Consider the following 14,181-nt stretch of genomic DNA (forward strand, 5'->3'; position numbering starts at 1 on the left):
ATATATGAGAATCGGTGTTGTAAACACTGTACGAATGTTAGTTTTTATTATTATATAGCTATAGGGAGTTTCTCTGGTAACCTATTTATCTTTTGTGTCTTTATTATTGGCAGATCAGCTTTTTTCTTTCCCAAATTATTTTATTAAAGTTGTTTGGAACTTTTTCAGGGCCTCTTCGTTGCTAACACTTCTTGTCTTAATCATTCTAGGCTACTAGATCAAAGTTTTAAGGGAGATACAATAAAAACTCAAGAGTTTCCAGATATTCTTAGAGCTATCGGCAGAAACCCAGTGGGATATCCACTGGCCTGGCAGTTTCTGAGGGAAAATTGGAATAAACTCGTACAAAAGTAAGTAGTGCCCAAAATTGTGTTGTGACTGGCAAAAATTCCTAAACCTGGCTGTTTTAGCTACGTTTGTAAAATAACAGTGATTATCTAAAGCGATTCTTTTGACTGAAGAAAGGAAGTAGAGGTACTTAAAATACCCTTAGAAAATATGAAACTCTAATTCAGTGCTAACTAATGGATCTGGATGGTCAAGTGTTTCATTCCATCTGGAATAATCTCTTCCCGCACCCCGTGGCCTACCAGAAGCCGCCTGCACAGTTCAGGCTAGTCTTCTGTTTAGTACTTCCGCTTGTTGTATCTGCCCAAACTCTTGTAGCACCTACTGCTTCTGTCATTTTCTTTTGGGTACTTAATCTTTTATTCAGCAGCTGGTGTGTTGATTTTTTACAACTAGATCTTAGCCCATTGGAGCAAAGGATCACGTCTTATCTTTTTCACGCCTAACCAGTTTTTAGTTAATTGCTATCACATATATGAGGCACTTAAAAACACATGTCGAATGAACAAATACTTCACAATACATTTTGACAATTTCTATTTCTAGGTTTGAACTTGGCTCAAGTTCCATAGCCTACATGGTAATGGGAACAACAAATCAGTTCTCGACAAGAGCACGGCTTGAAGAGGTAAAAAATAAATAAACAAAAAGCTTTCTTTTTGAACTTCAGTGACAATTATCTAATAAATTATCTAATAAATATGAGGTAGGCAAAATACTTTAAGGGCCTGATGAGTTAGAAGTGGATTTGGTCACTTGGTAAACGTTCTTTTTGGATGGGTGTTTTGTTTAGTGTGGTGTTTTTGACATGAGCAAAAATCAGTTACAAATAAACCATTGAAAACTGTGCCTCTTCCCAAACACATTTAGAAGTCTTAGCTCTGCCAGTAAAAATTTTAGGGCTTAAAAATTACTTTAGACATTTAATCCCTGTTTAGGATGTTACAAGTGATTATTGGAGGTTTAAGTGACTGAAGTGATCCTCTAGTTATTTTGAAAGAGGCAGGTCTGGAAGCTAGGCTCTCCACTATTTGAGCTCATGATTTCCTATTACTTACTTATGAACCATCTACTTTCAGAAAGAATTCTACGCAACTTTTAAGGTCCATATATAAAATAATGCTAAAATAAAGAACAAAAAACTGCATAATGTTCAGAAAGGAAATTGTATGAGGGATTTATGCTGAGGATAATTTATTGCAGTTGTACCCTAAGTTTATCATAGCTTCCTAGCAGCCGAAGAAAGATGAGAAAACAGTATGCGTTATTGTCAGGTAAGAGAGAACCATGGAACATACAAGTTTTCCACAAAAGCAGACTTTTCTCTCAGTCTTAAACTTTTGAGGAGTTTGCTGTATGGGTCATTTTGTTGCGGTGGCTTTTCTATAATAATATTCTCTATAGTAAAGCTGTAGAACAGATTTTACATGGTTTTAAAAATGGTGCAATTAGATAAAAGCTGAGAGCCTAATATTAACTTTTTTAGGAGTGGTTCCATTGTGTAGTCTGGTTACACCATGATCTAGCTCGATGGAGAGTGCTTTGAAAATGGGAAAGAAATGTCACAACCCTTTTCTCCAATTTTTCAGTAGCCTCACCCAGGTTTGTAAGATTAACTTGCACATAATAATTCAAGCCTGAATTCTAGCGAAGTCTACAGCAGAGATATTCTGTGTGATGACAGCAGAGCCATCTATGGGCTGGGACCAGATAGACCAGGTCTGTAGCAACAAAACATTTCATTCATTATCTTGTTCTTTCATTAATTTTCTCATGAATTCATTCAAGACATATTACATTCTTACTCTACAACAGGTGTGGTTTTAGGTTCCAGGGCTACAATGATGAACAGGATAGACAAAGCCCCTGCCCTCGTAGAGCTTACATTTTACTGGGGGAACCAGACAATTACAGACAGATCAACTCATGTCAGGTAGTTACATGCTCTGAAGATGAAAAAGGCAAGGGAAGGAGAGCGAGTGACTGGGTAAGGGAATGGTGCTGTGTCCTGTGGGATGACTCGCGGACCTTTGAGGAGATGTTGAAGGAAATGCTGATATCTAGGCGGAGAGTGCTGTGTGCAGAGGAAACCTCAGGTGCAGAAACCCTGTGGCAGGACGTGTAAATGAAAGAGCCCAAGATGTTGTCCGAATGCAGAGTGTCCTACTGACATTTACAATGCAGGAGTCATCCTGAGCCCTTCCTTCCCCTCACATCGAGTTCATCCCAAGTCCTGTTGGCTCTGCTTCCGGCATCTGCACCCCATCTGTGCACTTCTCTGCTCTTACCCTGGCCGAGCCTTTCTCACCTCTTGTGTGGCCTATGGTGACAGCCTCCTTCCTAACTGGCCTCCCTCCTGCCACTTTGCCAATACCACACCATCTCCCACCTTTAAAACGGAAAAACAACCCACGACTGACCCTGTCTTGAAACCTGCCTGTCACTCTTGAAGTCGCAAACCTCTCCTTCCCTTGTGGATGAGAAGGTCCTTACCTGGCTCCTGCCCGCCTCTCCAGCCCTTTCGCACATGCTCCTGTGTTCACTGTCTCGCCCACTCCAGCCCCTCAGCCTGCTCCTGGGCCACCAGGTGTTTCTCCTGCGCGAGGCCTCTGCGCTTTCTTCTTCTGCCTGGCTTGCTCTTTCCCCAACTCTAGACCGGAAGGGTTCATTTTCTTCTTTCGAGGCCCCAGCTCAGATGTCACCTTCCCAGACCACTCTGTTGAAAGCAGGCCACCCCCTCCCCGGTTGCTATCATAGCCCCGGTTTATCTTCTCCTCAGCAGTATAGAGTCAGCAGAGTTCATTGCTTGTCTCCCCAGGCAGACTGTAAGCTTCGTGAGGGTAGGGTGCTTGCCTGATTCATTGCCTCATCCTCAGTGTCTCGCACAGTAATCAAGCCGGAGAAATGAATAAGTACCAGAGTAGAGATTCATGAAGAAATGGGTGAGGGGGAGTCCCTGGTACCTGCTGGGCTTTAGGTTCTACACTTCACCCACATTACACGACGACATCCTCACCAACGCTCTGCAGTGTCACAAAGGAGGAATCCTAGTCCCAGAGAAGTTAATCATTTACTCACCAACGAGTAGCATAAATCTGGTTTTCTACCCATATGCACAGAAAATATTCTCAAGGAGGCAGGTTTGAATCAAATACGTACTCAGTTGAGATGCTGAATTTCCCAAGGCAGATGAAGATAGGAGTGATAAATTGGGGTCAGGAGAAGTAGAAGGGCAGGCAGGGGTTAACAGCTGGCTTTGTTAGAGCTCTTGCAGGCTTATTTTTCAGTACTATCATGGTAGGCTTCTTCAGGATTAATTAATTGGACCAATTAGTAAAAATATTGATGTGGTTTGACTGAAGAGTGCCCAGAGTGATTTTTTTTTGAAGTATAGTTGATTTACAATGTTGTGTTAATTTCTGCTCTATAGGCAAAGTGACTCACCCATACACATATTCTTTTTCATATTGTTTTCCATTACGGTTTATCACAGGATATTGCCCAGAGTTACTTCTTAAACTGCCTATTAATTAATCTTGAGTTCTGAGAGACAAAACAGTAGATTGTGCTACAGTTTAAGGCAGGACAGTGAAGCGGGTTAAGTGTTTTCTAGGTTGCTCTAGTAGGAGGGCATGCCTTCAGCTCCCAGAAAAGTTCTACTGAGATTTAATTTTAAAACAACCCCGAATCATTTAAAATTGGAATTTGATCTTTCAAAAAGCCTATTCTTACCCCCCTCCTTTTCCCAAACTTACGATGTTATGACATGGATTTTTAAGGAATTAACTGTCTGGAATCCATGCTGAATAAATAATGTATCTTGGCTTAGACTTTCTTCCTGTCTACGAAATCAAAAAATTGATGGATTAACGTGAAGTGTATGGGAAAAGTTTAAGAACACTTGAAGGTGAGACAGAGTAGCACAATGGTCAATGCTGTTGCAAAGCCAACCTATTCCTCATGTGAGCTTAAAGGGGATAAAGTACCCATCGGTGAAACAATAGCAAAGATATTTTTGAGGAGATAGTCAAGCGATTCTTATCTCTTTAAAACCACGGGGAACTTTGGGTGGATTTTATCTTGAAGGAACAATACATCAATTGTGGATTAGGATAAAAAAAATTGGCAAGGTTTGGGGTATTACCACCATAACTTGCTAAGAGCCCCATTCCCCAGTGTTTCTATCATAACAGACAAGGCCAGGCCCATGGAGGAAGACTGCACGTATGTGGCTGAAACTGTTTTGCTTGGCAGAGAAGATACTCTGCACATTCTGCTTTTGCAGCTATGTTTAAATAAGTTAAGTTTGCATGTGTGTGTCTATAACAGAATACACATTAGATACATGCGATTAAACCTTAATTATGAAATGGTAAACAGTGAAGTCTTTTAGAATCTGGCAACTGTGAATAAATAAAAAAGCTGCAGAGAAAAAACACAAAACTTGACATCGTGAGGCATGAGCTCATTTCATAGAGCTTAAGTTTATGTACATAATCGTATCCAGACACCTGGCCCTGTTCTCTATGTAGAATTTTGAAAAATGCTGGAAATTTGGCTTCAGTTTTCTTTTCACTAGCCTGAACTTTGTGTAACTTAATAAAACAAAATTTTAAAAAACCAATTTTTCCTCACAAGGTTAAAGAATTCTTCAGCTCTTTGAAGGAAAATGGGTCTCAGCTCCGTTGTGTCCAGCAAACAATTGAAACCATTGAGGAAAACATACGTTGGATGGATAAGAATTTTGATAAAATCAGAGTGTGGCTACAAAATGAAAAGCTGGAACTGCTGTAACAATCCGTTCCTTGTTGGTTCCTGTGATGTGTAATCTCCGAAATTTTATTGAATGTGAATATTTTAAAAATAGAGATGGTTGTCTTGGCACCCGGTGAAGATATTTCCTGCTCCTTCAACTCCTTATTCATTCGTCCCTTCTTATGAAGACTGGCTGTGAACTTTTTCATCGGGGGGTTATTGCCCCCACGTGTTCCATTATAGGTGTTACCCCCAAATGTAAACCCAAGTGGTGGGTTCCCTACTATGGAGAAGTGAAGTACCTGGTCCCCACAGGTTCCCCACAGTGAACCCCTGGTCCCCACACCCTGCTCCCCATGTGCTTGTCATTCATAAGCTGTTGTGTCAGTCTGCTGGGAAGACTCTGAACAGTAGTGACTACTGAACCATGAACCCCTGGGGCAGTGATTGAGCCAGAAGGGCCCGTAGGAGCCGCTTTCCACCTTTCTCTCCCTTGCTGCGTGCCCAGGGGCTGGCTTGTTGGAGGGCCACATCATGAGACTTCCCTGGCCTCTGGCTTTTGGTTGACCTCCCAGGAGGGCAGATAAGAGCTGGGGTTGGGGAGAGAGTAGGTGATGATGGTGTTTATTCCCCAGGTTCCCTTGCAGGTTGCCTCAGGCTGGCCTCCACCGAAGGTCTCAGCTCTAGGGAGGTGGCCCTCTTTCCCACAAGCCTTCTCCATCTGTGCGTTCTACTAAGTGCTTCCTCCTCTCATCCCTTCAGGGTGAAGGGTGAAGTGGGAGCCTGGCTTCATTAGTCCTGGCTGGACTTGTGGTTTCCATACATCCTGCTCACATTTTTGTTTAAAAAACAAAACAAACAAAAAACTCCACAGAAACCTTTTATAGAACCCTCCTCAGATAATCCTAATTTGAGTGTGCCATCTATTTCCTCAGGACCCTGAATAATAGTGTCTCTTCTGAAAAAGCCGAGTGCGTTCAGGTCTAGAAGAGAAACCTTTCATTTGAAGTTGAACCTCAGAGCTTTTGATCCTTAGGTAGGTGATGCTTCCTCTCCTTGTTCCTTATTTGGCCCAGTTTATAATCTCTAAATAAGTTGTTATTGGCACTTATTGCCAGTAAGGCATTGCAGTCTCTAGTAAATGATAAGGTATTGATAAGAAATGGAAAATACTTGCTTATATTAGCCTAAGTAAGTGAAGACAGTGTGTTGTATTGGAATTGAAGTATTTTATGTTTTCTTTTTTAATATATTGCAAAATTTATGATAAAGGAATATGATATGAAAAATGTCAATGTGTTTTTCTAATACAGTATGGAATAGAGGATCTTTTCTGGACATAAATGTGTTTTGCAATTCCATTTTCATACATATCGCATGGCTTAATGGCTTGAGAACTAAAACCAGAAATCACTGGTAATTTCCATCCCCAGGTGTTTTTCTTCTAAAAAAACACACAAAGCCAAGATTTTAATGTAAAATATTTTTCTTTAATTGCATCTTATATCTTGATTAATGAAACATGGAAAATAGTGGTTTTCAGTTTTGGTCGCCTGAGGAACCTATTTTCATTTGCTTTTAGAGAAGTCCATTTTCTAAAGAGACACAATATTGCCACACAATGTGCAAAACCCTTTTTGGTAATAAAAAATTGTTATATACCTCTAAGCAAATATTTGCAGTTATTTACTCCAAATTAGATGGGTAAAAAGGACTGATTTAGATCCTGTAGCTTACTCAACTCATCATTAATTACTAGCAAACACCCAAGTGTTGAACACGTTTCTAATAAACAAAAAGGCATATTCTGAGTACCTTAACTATATGTTTACTTTAACAGGTGTTTCCTAAATGTCTGGATTTTGGTATGTAATTTAAAAATACTTATATGTATGCATGTAAATGAGTAATACTGCAGCCATATCCTTGCAAACACATCTGTCAATGTCAAAGGTTTCACTTTTTTTTTTTTTTAAACAAAACCACTTTGTACTACCTATAGACACATAGTTGAAATCCCTCAGGAAAAGTTTATTTTCTTGTTAGTGCCTTGAAAAGGTCTGTTTAGTCACCCTAATCCTGGCTTATATTTCCCAGATTTAGACTAATAATGCCTGCATCTCTGATGGGATGGAGACATAGCATTTGAAGTGGATGCAGTTTGAAATCTCAGAGGTATATGCATGATTTTTGAAGACAACTTTTAGATCGTATTAACAAAACCAGATGCCCATTATAAGCAGTATTGTTATTGTTGCTTGCCTCCCACCCCATTAGACAGTATTGGTGATATTACTTATTTTTAGTGACGTTGCTAAATCCTAATAAATAGTTTAAACAGATGCTGAGGAAGGCTGTGCTCTCTGAAAACAAGGAATTCCAAATCAGTTTTATGATGTGTACCTGATATTTTTTCCTGCATTCACTATCAGGAAATAAAGATGGGATTTGATAAATATTTAATTTCATCAATGACACTGGTGCTGTATTCATAAACCGTTCAGAGAGGTATGAGAAACCATTCCAAGTTGTGGGATATCAGACACTAGTTCTTAAATTGCTGTGGAGGAAAAGCAGATTTTTAAATTTTTTAAAAGATCTTTTTCTTTATTTTTAAGCAGAAGTTTGTGTTTTTGGTAAACCCAACTTCCATTAAGCTACATGCTGTACAGTGCAAGACTAATGTGGCAATGGCTCTAAGCAAACAACTGCTGCTCAGGTTTTACAGAGAGAGGCTGGAAAGCCCAGCTTAATGCAGTAAACCAGCAGAGTTCAAGCCATATGAGTATTCTAAGAATTAGATTTTGTTATTCTTGGAACTTGCTATGCAAGACGCAGAGTCTGCGTTTTGCTCTTCTGACTCGAGTCAAGTCTCAGTAGGCCTGTGCTGACGTCCTAACCTCTGGCAAAGAAGAGTTCAGCCTGAAAAGGGGCGCAGTGCTTCCTCGTCTGTCCAGGTTATCTATTGTTAGCAGCTCAAGAGGAGACATGTGCCCAATGTACGATATTTTATGTTTGCCTTATAAACATGAACCCAAAGAAACATCAAATACAGTTCAAAAGCCCAAGAGGAAAGGGGTAATGAGAAATCAGAACACTGAAGAATATGTAAAGCATTGTTTTCCAAATGCTAACAACAAAAAAATTAAGTGCAAATTGAAAATACTAATGAGATTTACAGGCACAGGGTAGAAGGTGCAAAAGTTTGCAAAGGTTTTTCCTTTTGTGTGTGTTGCTTTAAGAAGCTATCAAATATATCTCTTAGAAATATAAAGCTCCTTTCTCTCCCAACTGAAGACAATTTTTAAAAATTCGAAGTTTATCAGTACTCAGTAGAATAACACAGGTGAACCAGACAAATTCAGTTTCTTTTCAGGAAAAGAGTAACAAACAATGTTTAGGATGTCAAGAGACTCAACAAATACTGCTGTCTAGAAGCCACTCAGAAAATTTTTCTGCTGTCAAAGGCTTTTGTTCTTCAGAAGTCACCATCGACCAGCTGAAGATTTTATATGCGGATACCTTGAAAAATTCAAAGAAGAAAATCCAGTGAACCATTTGATATGTAATTTTCTTATTACAGGCATAATAAATTTAAGGAGGAATTTACTAAAGTTGATATGAGAGTCAAAAATTAAAAGAAATTTATTTTTATAATTTTGGGGAAAATCTTTGGAGCAGTTCTAATCAGTATACCTCCCTCTTTGTAGGAAATAAAAGTGGATTCATGGTGAGAGAGCCTAACCCAATTTAACCTACATTTTCATTTCTTTTAGGTTTTTGGCAGCAAGTGGTTGTAAGCTTTTATGGTTTAGAATAAGACCTGTTCTCTCTGAAGTTAATAAGGGCCCAGCTCTCAAGATAGATCTCACAGACTCCCTCGTCCATACCAGCTCTTTAGTTACCATACAGTAGAATCAAACACAGAGCTTTACTTTCTCAAACTAAGATGAACAAAAGTTGTCAATCTTTTCCTTTGCCCTATTCTCAAAACTCTAATTACCATCAGACCCCAGGGGGGTACTTCTCCTCACTCCACAATGTGTTTGTATTTTGGGTAATATCTATATCATAAGGCCATTTCACTATAAGATGTAACATGCCAGTTCTGCTCTGCCCCAGTAACCTGCAGTCATGAGCATTTGGGTTTCAGTCAAGTAGACTTAGATAGTCATTTTCTTTAAGAGCCTGGCCTAATATCTTAAAGAGCTCTTAATTATAAGATTAATGTTTTTAAACATTCCGATAGCACCATTTATTACTTTACAGGGAATTACTCTATAGATTTTGCAATGTGTATTTCATGCCAATAGCATAAAGAGAACATGAAATACTCAAGAAGGGGACTTCGTTTCTCTCACCTATAACACATAGGCTGGTAGAAGGTACAATCGTCTTCATTTACAACAAACACCAAACTTACCAAATAGTGTGAACTTTAACTTGTACTTTTTCCATCATCTTTTCGCTTGGAAGTTTCCTCCTTTGCCTAGAAGGACAAGCAAAAACCATCAGTGAGCTCTTTATTTTCTGGATTAAGTACCAAAAACTGATCAACCAGAAGAGGCTTATGAGGAAATAGGCTTTTCAGAATTAAAAGGGCAAAAATGGCAGTCAGCAGGGGAAAATAAGATGGTCCTTTTAAAGTATCTCATTTAGCCCATACACTGAATTCTTCCCCTTAAAGTTTATAAACTAAAAATAACCTTAAATGATTCTAAATTTTTTACTCTAGACTTTGTGGGGATTTTTGTTTTTGAAGGCCAGCATAATTGAAGAAAAAAAATACATAGGTGTTCATGGATGGTATCCATTCGTTCCACAGTGATCCATCCTTCTCTTATACTTGGGGGCTTACCCGGCAGCTAATCCACTCAGCATATAGGGTTACTGTGCTTTCTATTTTTTGAGTATGTACTTTGTATTAAATAATAAATATTTAATCAGATATAATGGCATGAGCAACTAATTATCAATCTGTTTTCTTGTATCTTTCATGGATTTCACTTTTTTTGAGGTATAATTGACATATTAGTTTCAGGTGTATAACGTAAGCATTCCATATTTATAAATATTGTGGAATAACACAATAAATCTAGTTAAAATCCATCACCATACATAGTTACAAAATTTTTGTGATGAGAACTTTAAAGATCTACTCTCTTAGCAACTTTCAAATATGCAATACAGTATTTATTGACTGTCATTACCATGCTTTACATAACAGTCCCATGACTTAAATATTTTAAGTTTGTACCTTTTGACTACCTTCACCAATTTCACCTACTCCCCCATCCCTCACCTCTCTGGCAGCCACCAATCTATGAGCTCATGTTTTTGTTTTTAGATTCTACATATAAGTGAGATCATAGAGCTTTCATCTTTCTCTGACTTTTTTCACTTGCATAATGCAATCGAGGTCCATTGATGTTGTTGAAAAGGTAAGATTTCATTCTTTTTTATGGCTGAGTAATATTCCATTGGGTATATATACCATATTTTTTTTATCCATCCATCAATGGACACTTAGGTTGTTTCCATAACTTAGCTGTTGTAAATAATTCTGCCATGAACATGGGAATGCAGATATCTTTTCAAGTTATTTTTTTTTCAAAGATTTTTCTGATGTGGACCATTTTTAAAGTCTTTATTGAATTTGTTACAATATTGCTTCTATTTTATGTTTTGGTTTGTTGGCCGCGAGGCATGTGGGATCTTAGCTCCCCAACTGGGGATTGAACCTCTGCCCCCGCTGCACTGGAAGGCAATGTCTTAACCACTGGACCACCAGGGAAGTTCCCAAGTTAGTTTTCATTTTCTTTTGATAAATACCCAGAAGTGGAATTCCTGGATTATATGGTAGTTCTAGTTTTAATTTTTTGAGGAATCCCATACTGTTTTCTATAGTGACTATAACAATTTACATTCCTACCAATAGTGCACTTTCCCTGATGATTAGTGATGTTGAGCACCTTTTCATATGCTTCTTGGCTATCTGTATGCCTTCTTTGGAAAACTGCCTATTTAGATCCTCTGCCCAGTTTTTCATTTGGATTTTTTTTTGCTATTGAGTTGTATTAGTTCTTTATATATTTTGGGTATCAATCTCTTATCAGATATATGATTTGCAAATATTTTCTCCCATTCAGTAGGTTGCCTTTCATTTTGTTGATGTTTTCCTTTGCTGTGCAGAGCTTTTTCGTTTGATGTAGTTATACTTGTTTGTTTTTACTTTTGTGCTTTTGTTGCCTTTGCTTTTGGTGTCAAGTCCATAAAAATCTCTATTAAGACTGATGTCAAAGAGCTTACTGCCTATGTTTTCTTCTAGGAGTTTTATGGTTTCAGATCTTATATTCAAGTCTTTAACCCATTTTGAGTTAATTTCTGTGTATGGTTTGAGATAGAGGTCCAGTTCCCAACACTATTTATTGAAGAGACTGTCCTTTCCCCACTGTATATTCTTGGCTCCTTTATCATTAATTATTGACCATATTTCTGGGCTGTCTCTCAATTTTTTGTTTTTGGTTGTGCCGTGCAGCTTGCAGGATCTTAGTTCCCTGACCAGGGATTGAACTCATGCCCTCAGCAGTGAAAGCGCAGAGTCCTAACCACTGGACCGCCAGGGAATTCTCTGGGTTCTCTATTCTGTTCCATTGGTCTATGTGTCTGTTTTTATGCCAATACCATACTATTTTGATTACTATATCTTTGTAATATAGTTTGAAATTAGGGAGCATGATGCCTCTACCTTTTTCTTTTTTGAGATTGCTTTGGCTGTTTGGGGTCTTTGGTGGTTCCATACAAATTTTAGGATTATTTTTTCTATTTCTATGAAAAATGTCACTGGAGTACAGATAGAGATTGTACTGAATCTGTAGACTGCTTTGGGTAGTACAGACATTTTAACAATATTTTTTTCAATCTATGAGCATGGAATAACTTTCTATTTATTTATGTCTTCTTCACTTTCTTTTATTACTGTCTTATAATTCCCATTGGATAGGTCTTTCACCTCAGTTAAATTTATTCTGAGGGTTTTTCATGCCATTATAAATGGCATATATGTGTTTATTTCTCCTTCTTATAGTTTGTTATTAGTGTCTAGAAAGAGTATCTTACACTTTTACTGAATTTGTTTATTCTATCAGTTTTTGGTGGAGTCTTTTGGGTTTTCTTTATATAATATGTCAGTTTTGCAAATAGGGACAGTTTTAGTTCTTCCTTTCCAGTTTGAATGCTTTTAATTTCTTTTTCTTGCCTAATTGCTGTGGCTAGGACTTCCAATACTATGTTTAATAAGTGGCAAGAGTGGGTATCCTTGTCTTTCTCCTGATCTTAGAGAAAAAGTTTTCATCTTTTTACCGTTGAGTGTGATGATAGCTGTGGGTTTGTTATGTATGGCCCTTATTATGATGAGGTATGTTCCCTCTGTATCCACTTTGTGGAGAGTTTTTACCATAAATGGATGTTTTTCTGCATCTATGGAGTAATCATGATTTTTATCCTTCATTTTGTTAATGTGGCATATCATCACACTGACTGATTTGCGGATGTTGAACCACCTTGCAGCCCTGGAATGAGTTCTACTTGATCATGGTGTATGATTCTTCTAATGTACTGTCGAATTCAGTTTGCTAATATTTTGTTGGGGATTTTATACATATATTTTCATCAGGGATATTTGCCTGTAATTTTCTCTTCTGGTTCCCTGGCTTAGTTTTGGTAGCAGGATAATGGTGGCCTTGTAAAATGAGTTTGGAAGTATTCCCTCCTTTTCTATTTTTGGAAGAGTTTGAGAGGGATTGGTTTTAAGTCTTCTTTAAATGTATGGTAGAATTCACCAGTGAAGCTCTCTGATCCCAGACTTTTGTTTGTTGGGAGGTTTATGATTACCAATTCAATCTCCTTACTAGTAATGGTCTTTTCATGTGTTCTATTTCTTCATGATTCAGTCTTGGTAGGTGTATGTTTCTTTCTTCAAGGTGTCCAATATTTGGTGTATAATTGTTCATAGCAGTCTTTTATGATCCTTTGTATTTCTGTGGTATCAGCTGTAATGTCTCCTTTTTCATTTGATTTTATCTGAGTCCTCTTTTTTTTTTCTGGTCAGCCTAGCTAAAGGTTTTCTGAACTTTATCTTGTCAAAAAAACAGCTCTTAGTTTTATTTATCTTTTCTATTGTCTTTTTAATCTCTTTCATCTAGTTCTGTTCTGATTTTTGTTATTTCCTTTCCTTTACTGATTTTGGGCTTCATTTGTTATTCTTCTTCCAGTTCCTTGAGGTATAAAGTTAGGTTGTTTGAGATTTTTCTGATTTCTTGAGGTAGGCATTTATCACTATAAACTTCCCTCCTAGAACTACTTCTTCTGGATCCCATCAATTTTGGTATATTGTGTTTTCATTTTCATTTGTCTCAAGGTTTTTTTTTTTTTTTTTCCCCAGTACACGGGCCTCTCACTGTTGTGGCCTCTCCCGTTGCGGAGCACAGGCTCTGGATGCGCAGGTTCAGCAGGCATGGCTCACGGGCCTAGCCGCTCTGCAGCATGTGGGATCTTCCCGGACTGGGGCATGAACCCATGTTCCCTGCATCGGCAGGCGGACTCTCAACCACTGTGCCACCAGGGAAGCCCTCAAGGTATTTTTTAATTTCTTTTTTGATTTCTTCTTTAACCCATTCATTGGTTGTTGAGTAGCATATTGTTTATGAAATCCACATGTTTGTGAATTTTCCAGTTTCTTCTTATAATTGATTTCTAGTTTCATACCATTGTAGTAAAAAGGATGCCTGATATGATGTCAGTCTTCTTAAATTTATTAAGAGTTGTTTTGTGGCCTAACATATGATATATCCTGGAGAATGTTCCATGTACATTTGAGGAAATGTGTATTCTGTGGCTCTGGATCAAATGTTCTGTATATAGCTATTAAGTACAACTGCTATAACATGTCATTTAAGGCCAGTGTTTCCTTATTGATTTTCTGTCTGGATGATCTATCAGTTGATGAAAATGGGGTATTAAAGTCCCCTACCATTTATCCCCTTAGATCTGTTAATATTTGCTTTATATATTTAGACA

The 14,181-nt window shown here is 38.0% G+C and overlaps 2 protein-coding genes across 14 annotated transcripts in view; one reads left to right on the plus strand and one right to left on the minus strand.

Annotated features, from left to right (window-relative positions):
• ERAP1 (endoplasmic reticulum aminopeptidase 1) overlaps positions 1–5,246 on the plus strand; it is a 32,446-nt gene extending 27,200 nt beyond the window's left edge. For both annotated transcript variants that reach the window (XM_060009118.1, XM_060009117.1), the window contains 3 exons: positions 210–350; positions 895–976; positions 4,987–5,246. In XM_060009118.1, the coding sequence (XP_059865101.1) occupies positions 210–350; positions 895–976; positions 4,987–5,142 (379 nt within the window). In that variant the 3' untranslated portion in view covers positions 5,143–5,246. The remainder of the gene's footprint in view (positions 1–209; positions 351–894; positions 977–4,986) is intronic.
• A 1,325-nt stretch (positions 5,247–6,571) lies between these two features.
• Positions 6,572–14,181, minus strand: part of CAST (calpastatin) — a 129,046-nt gene continuing 121,436 nt past the window's right edge. For all 12 annotated transcript variants that reach the window (XM_060009123.1, XM_060009122.1, XM_060009119.1 and 9 more), the window contains 2 exons: positions 9,527–9,592; positions 6,572–8,625 (listed from right to left, as the gene is read on the minus strand). In XM_060009123.1, the coding sequence (XP_059865106.1) occupies positions 9,542–9,592 (51 nt within the window). In that variant the 3' untranslated portion in view covers positions 6,572–8,625; positions 9,527–9,541. The remainder of the gene's footprint in view (positions 8,626–9,526; positions 9,593–14,181) is intronic.

The sequence above is a fragment of the Delphinus delphis genome, chromosome 3 (genome assembly GCF_949987515.2).
Source record: "Delphinus delphis chromosome 3, mDelDel1.2, whole genome shotgun sequence".
NCBI classification, from domain to species: Eukaryota; Metazoa; Chordata; class Mammalia; order Artiodactyla; family Delphinidae; genus Delphinus; species Delphinus delphis.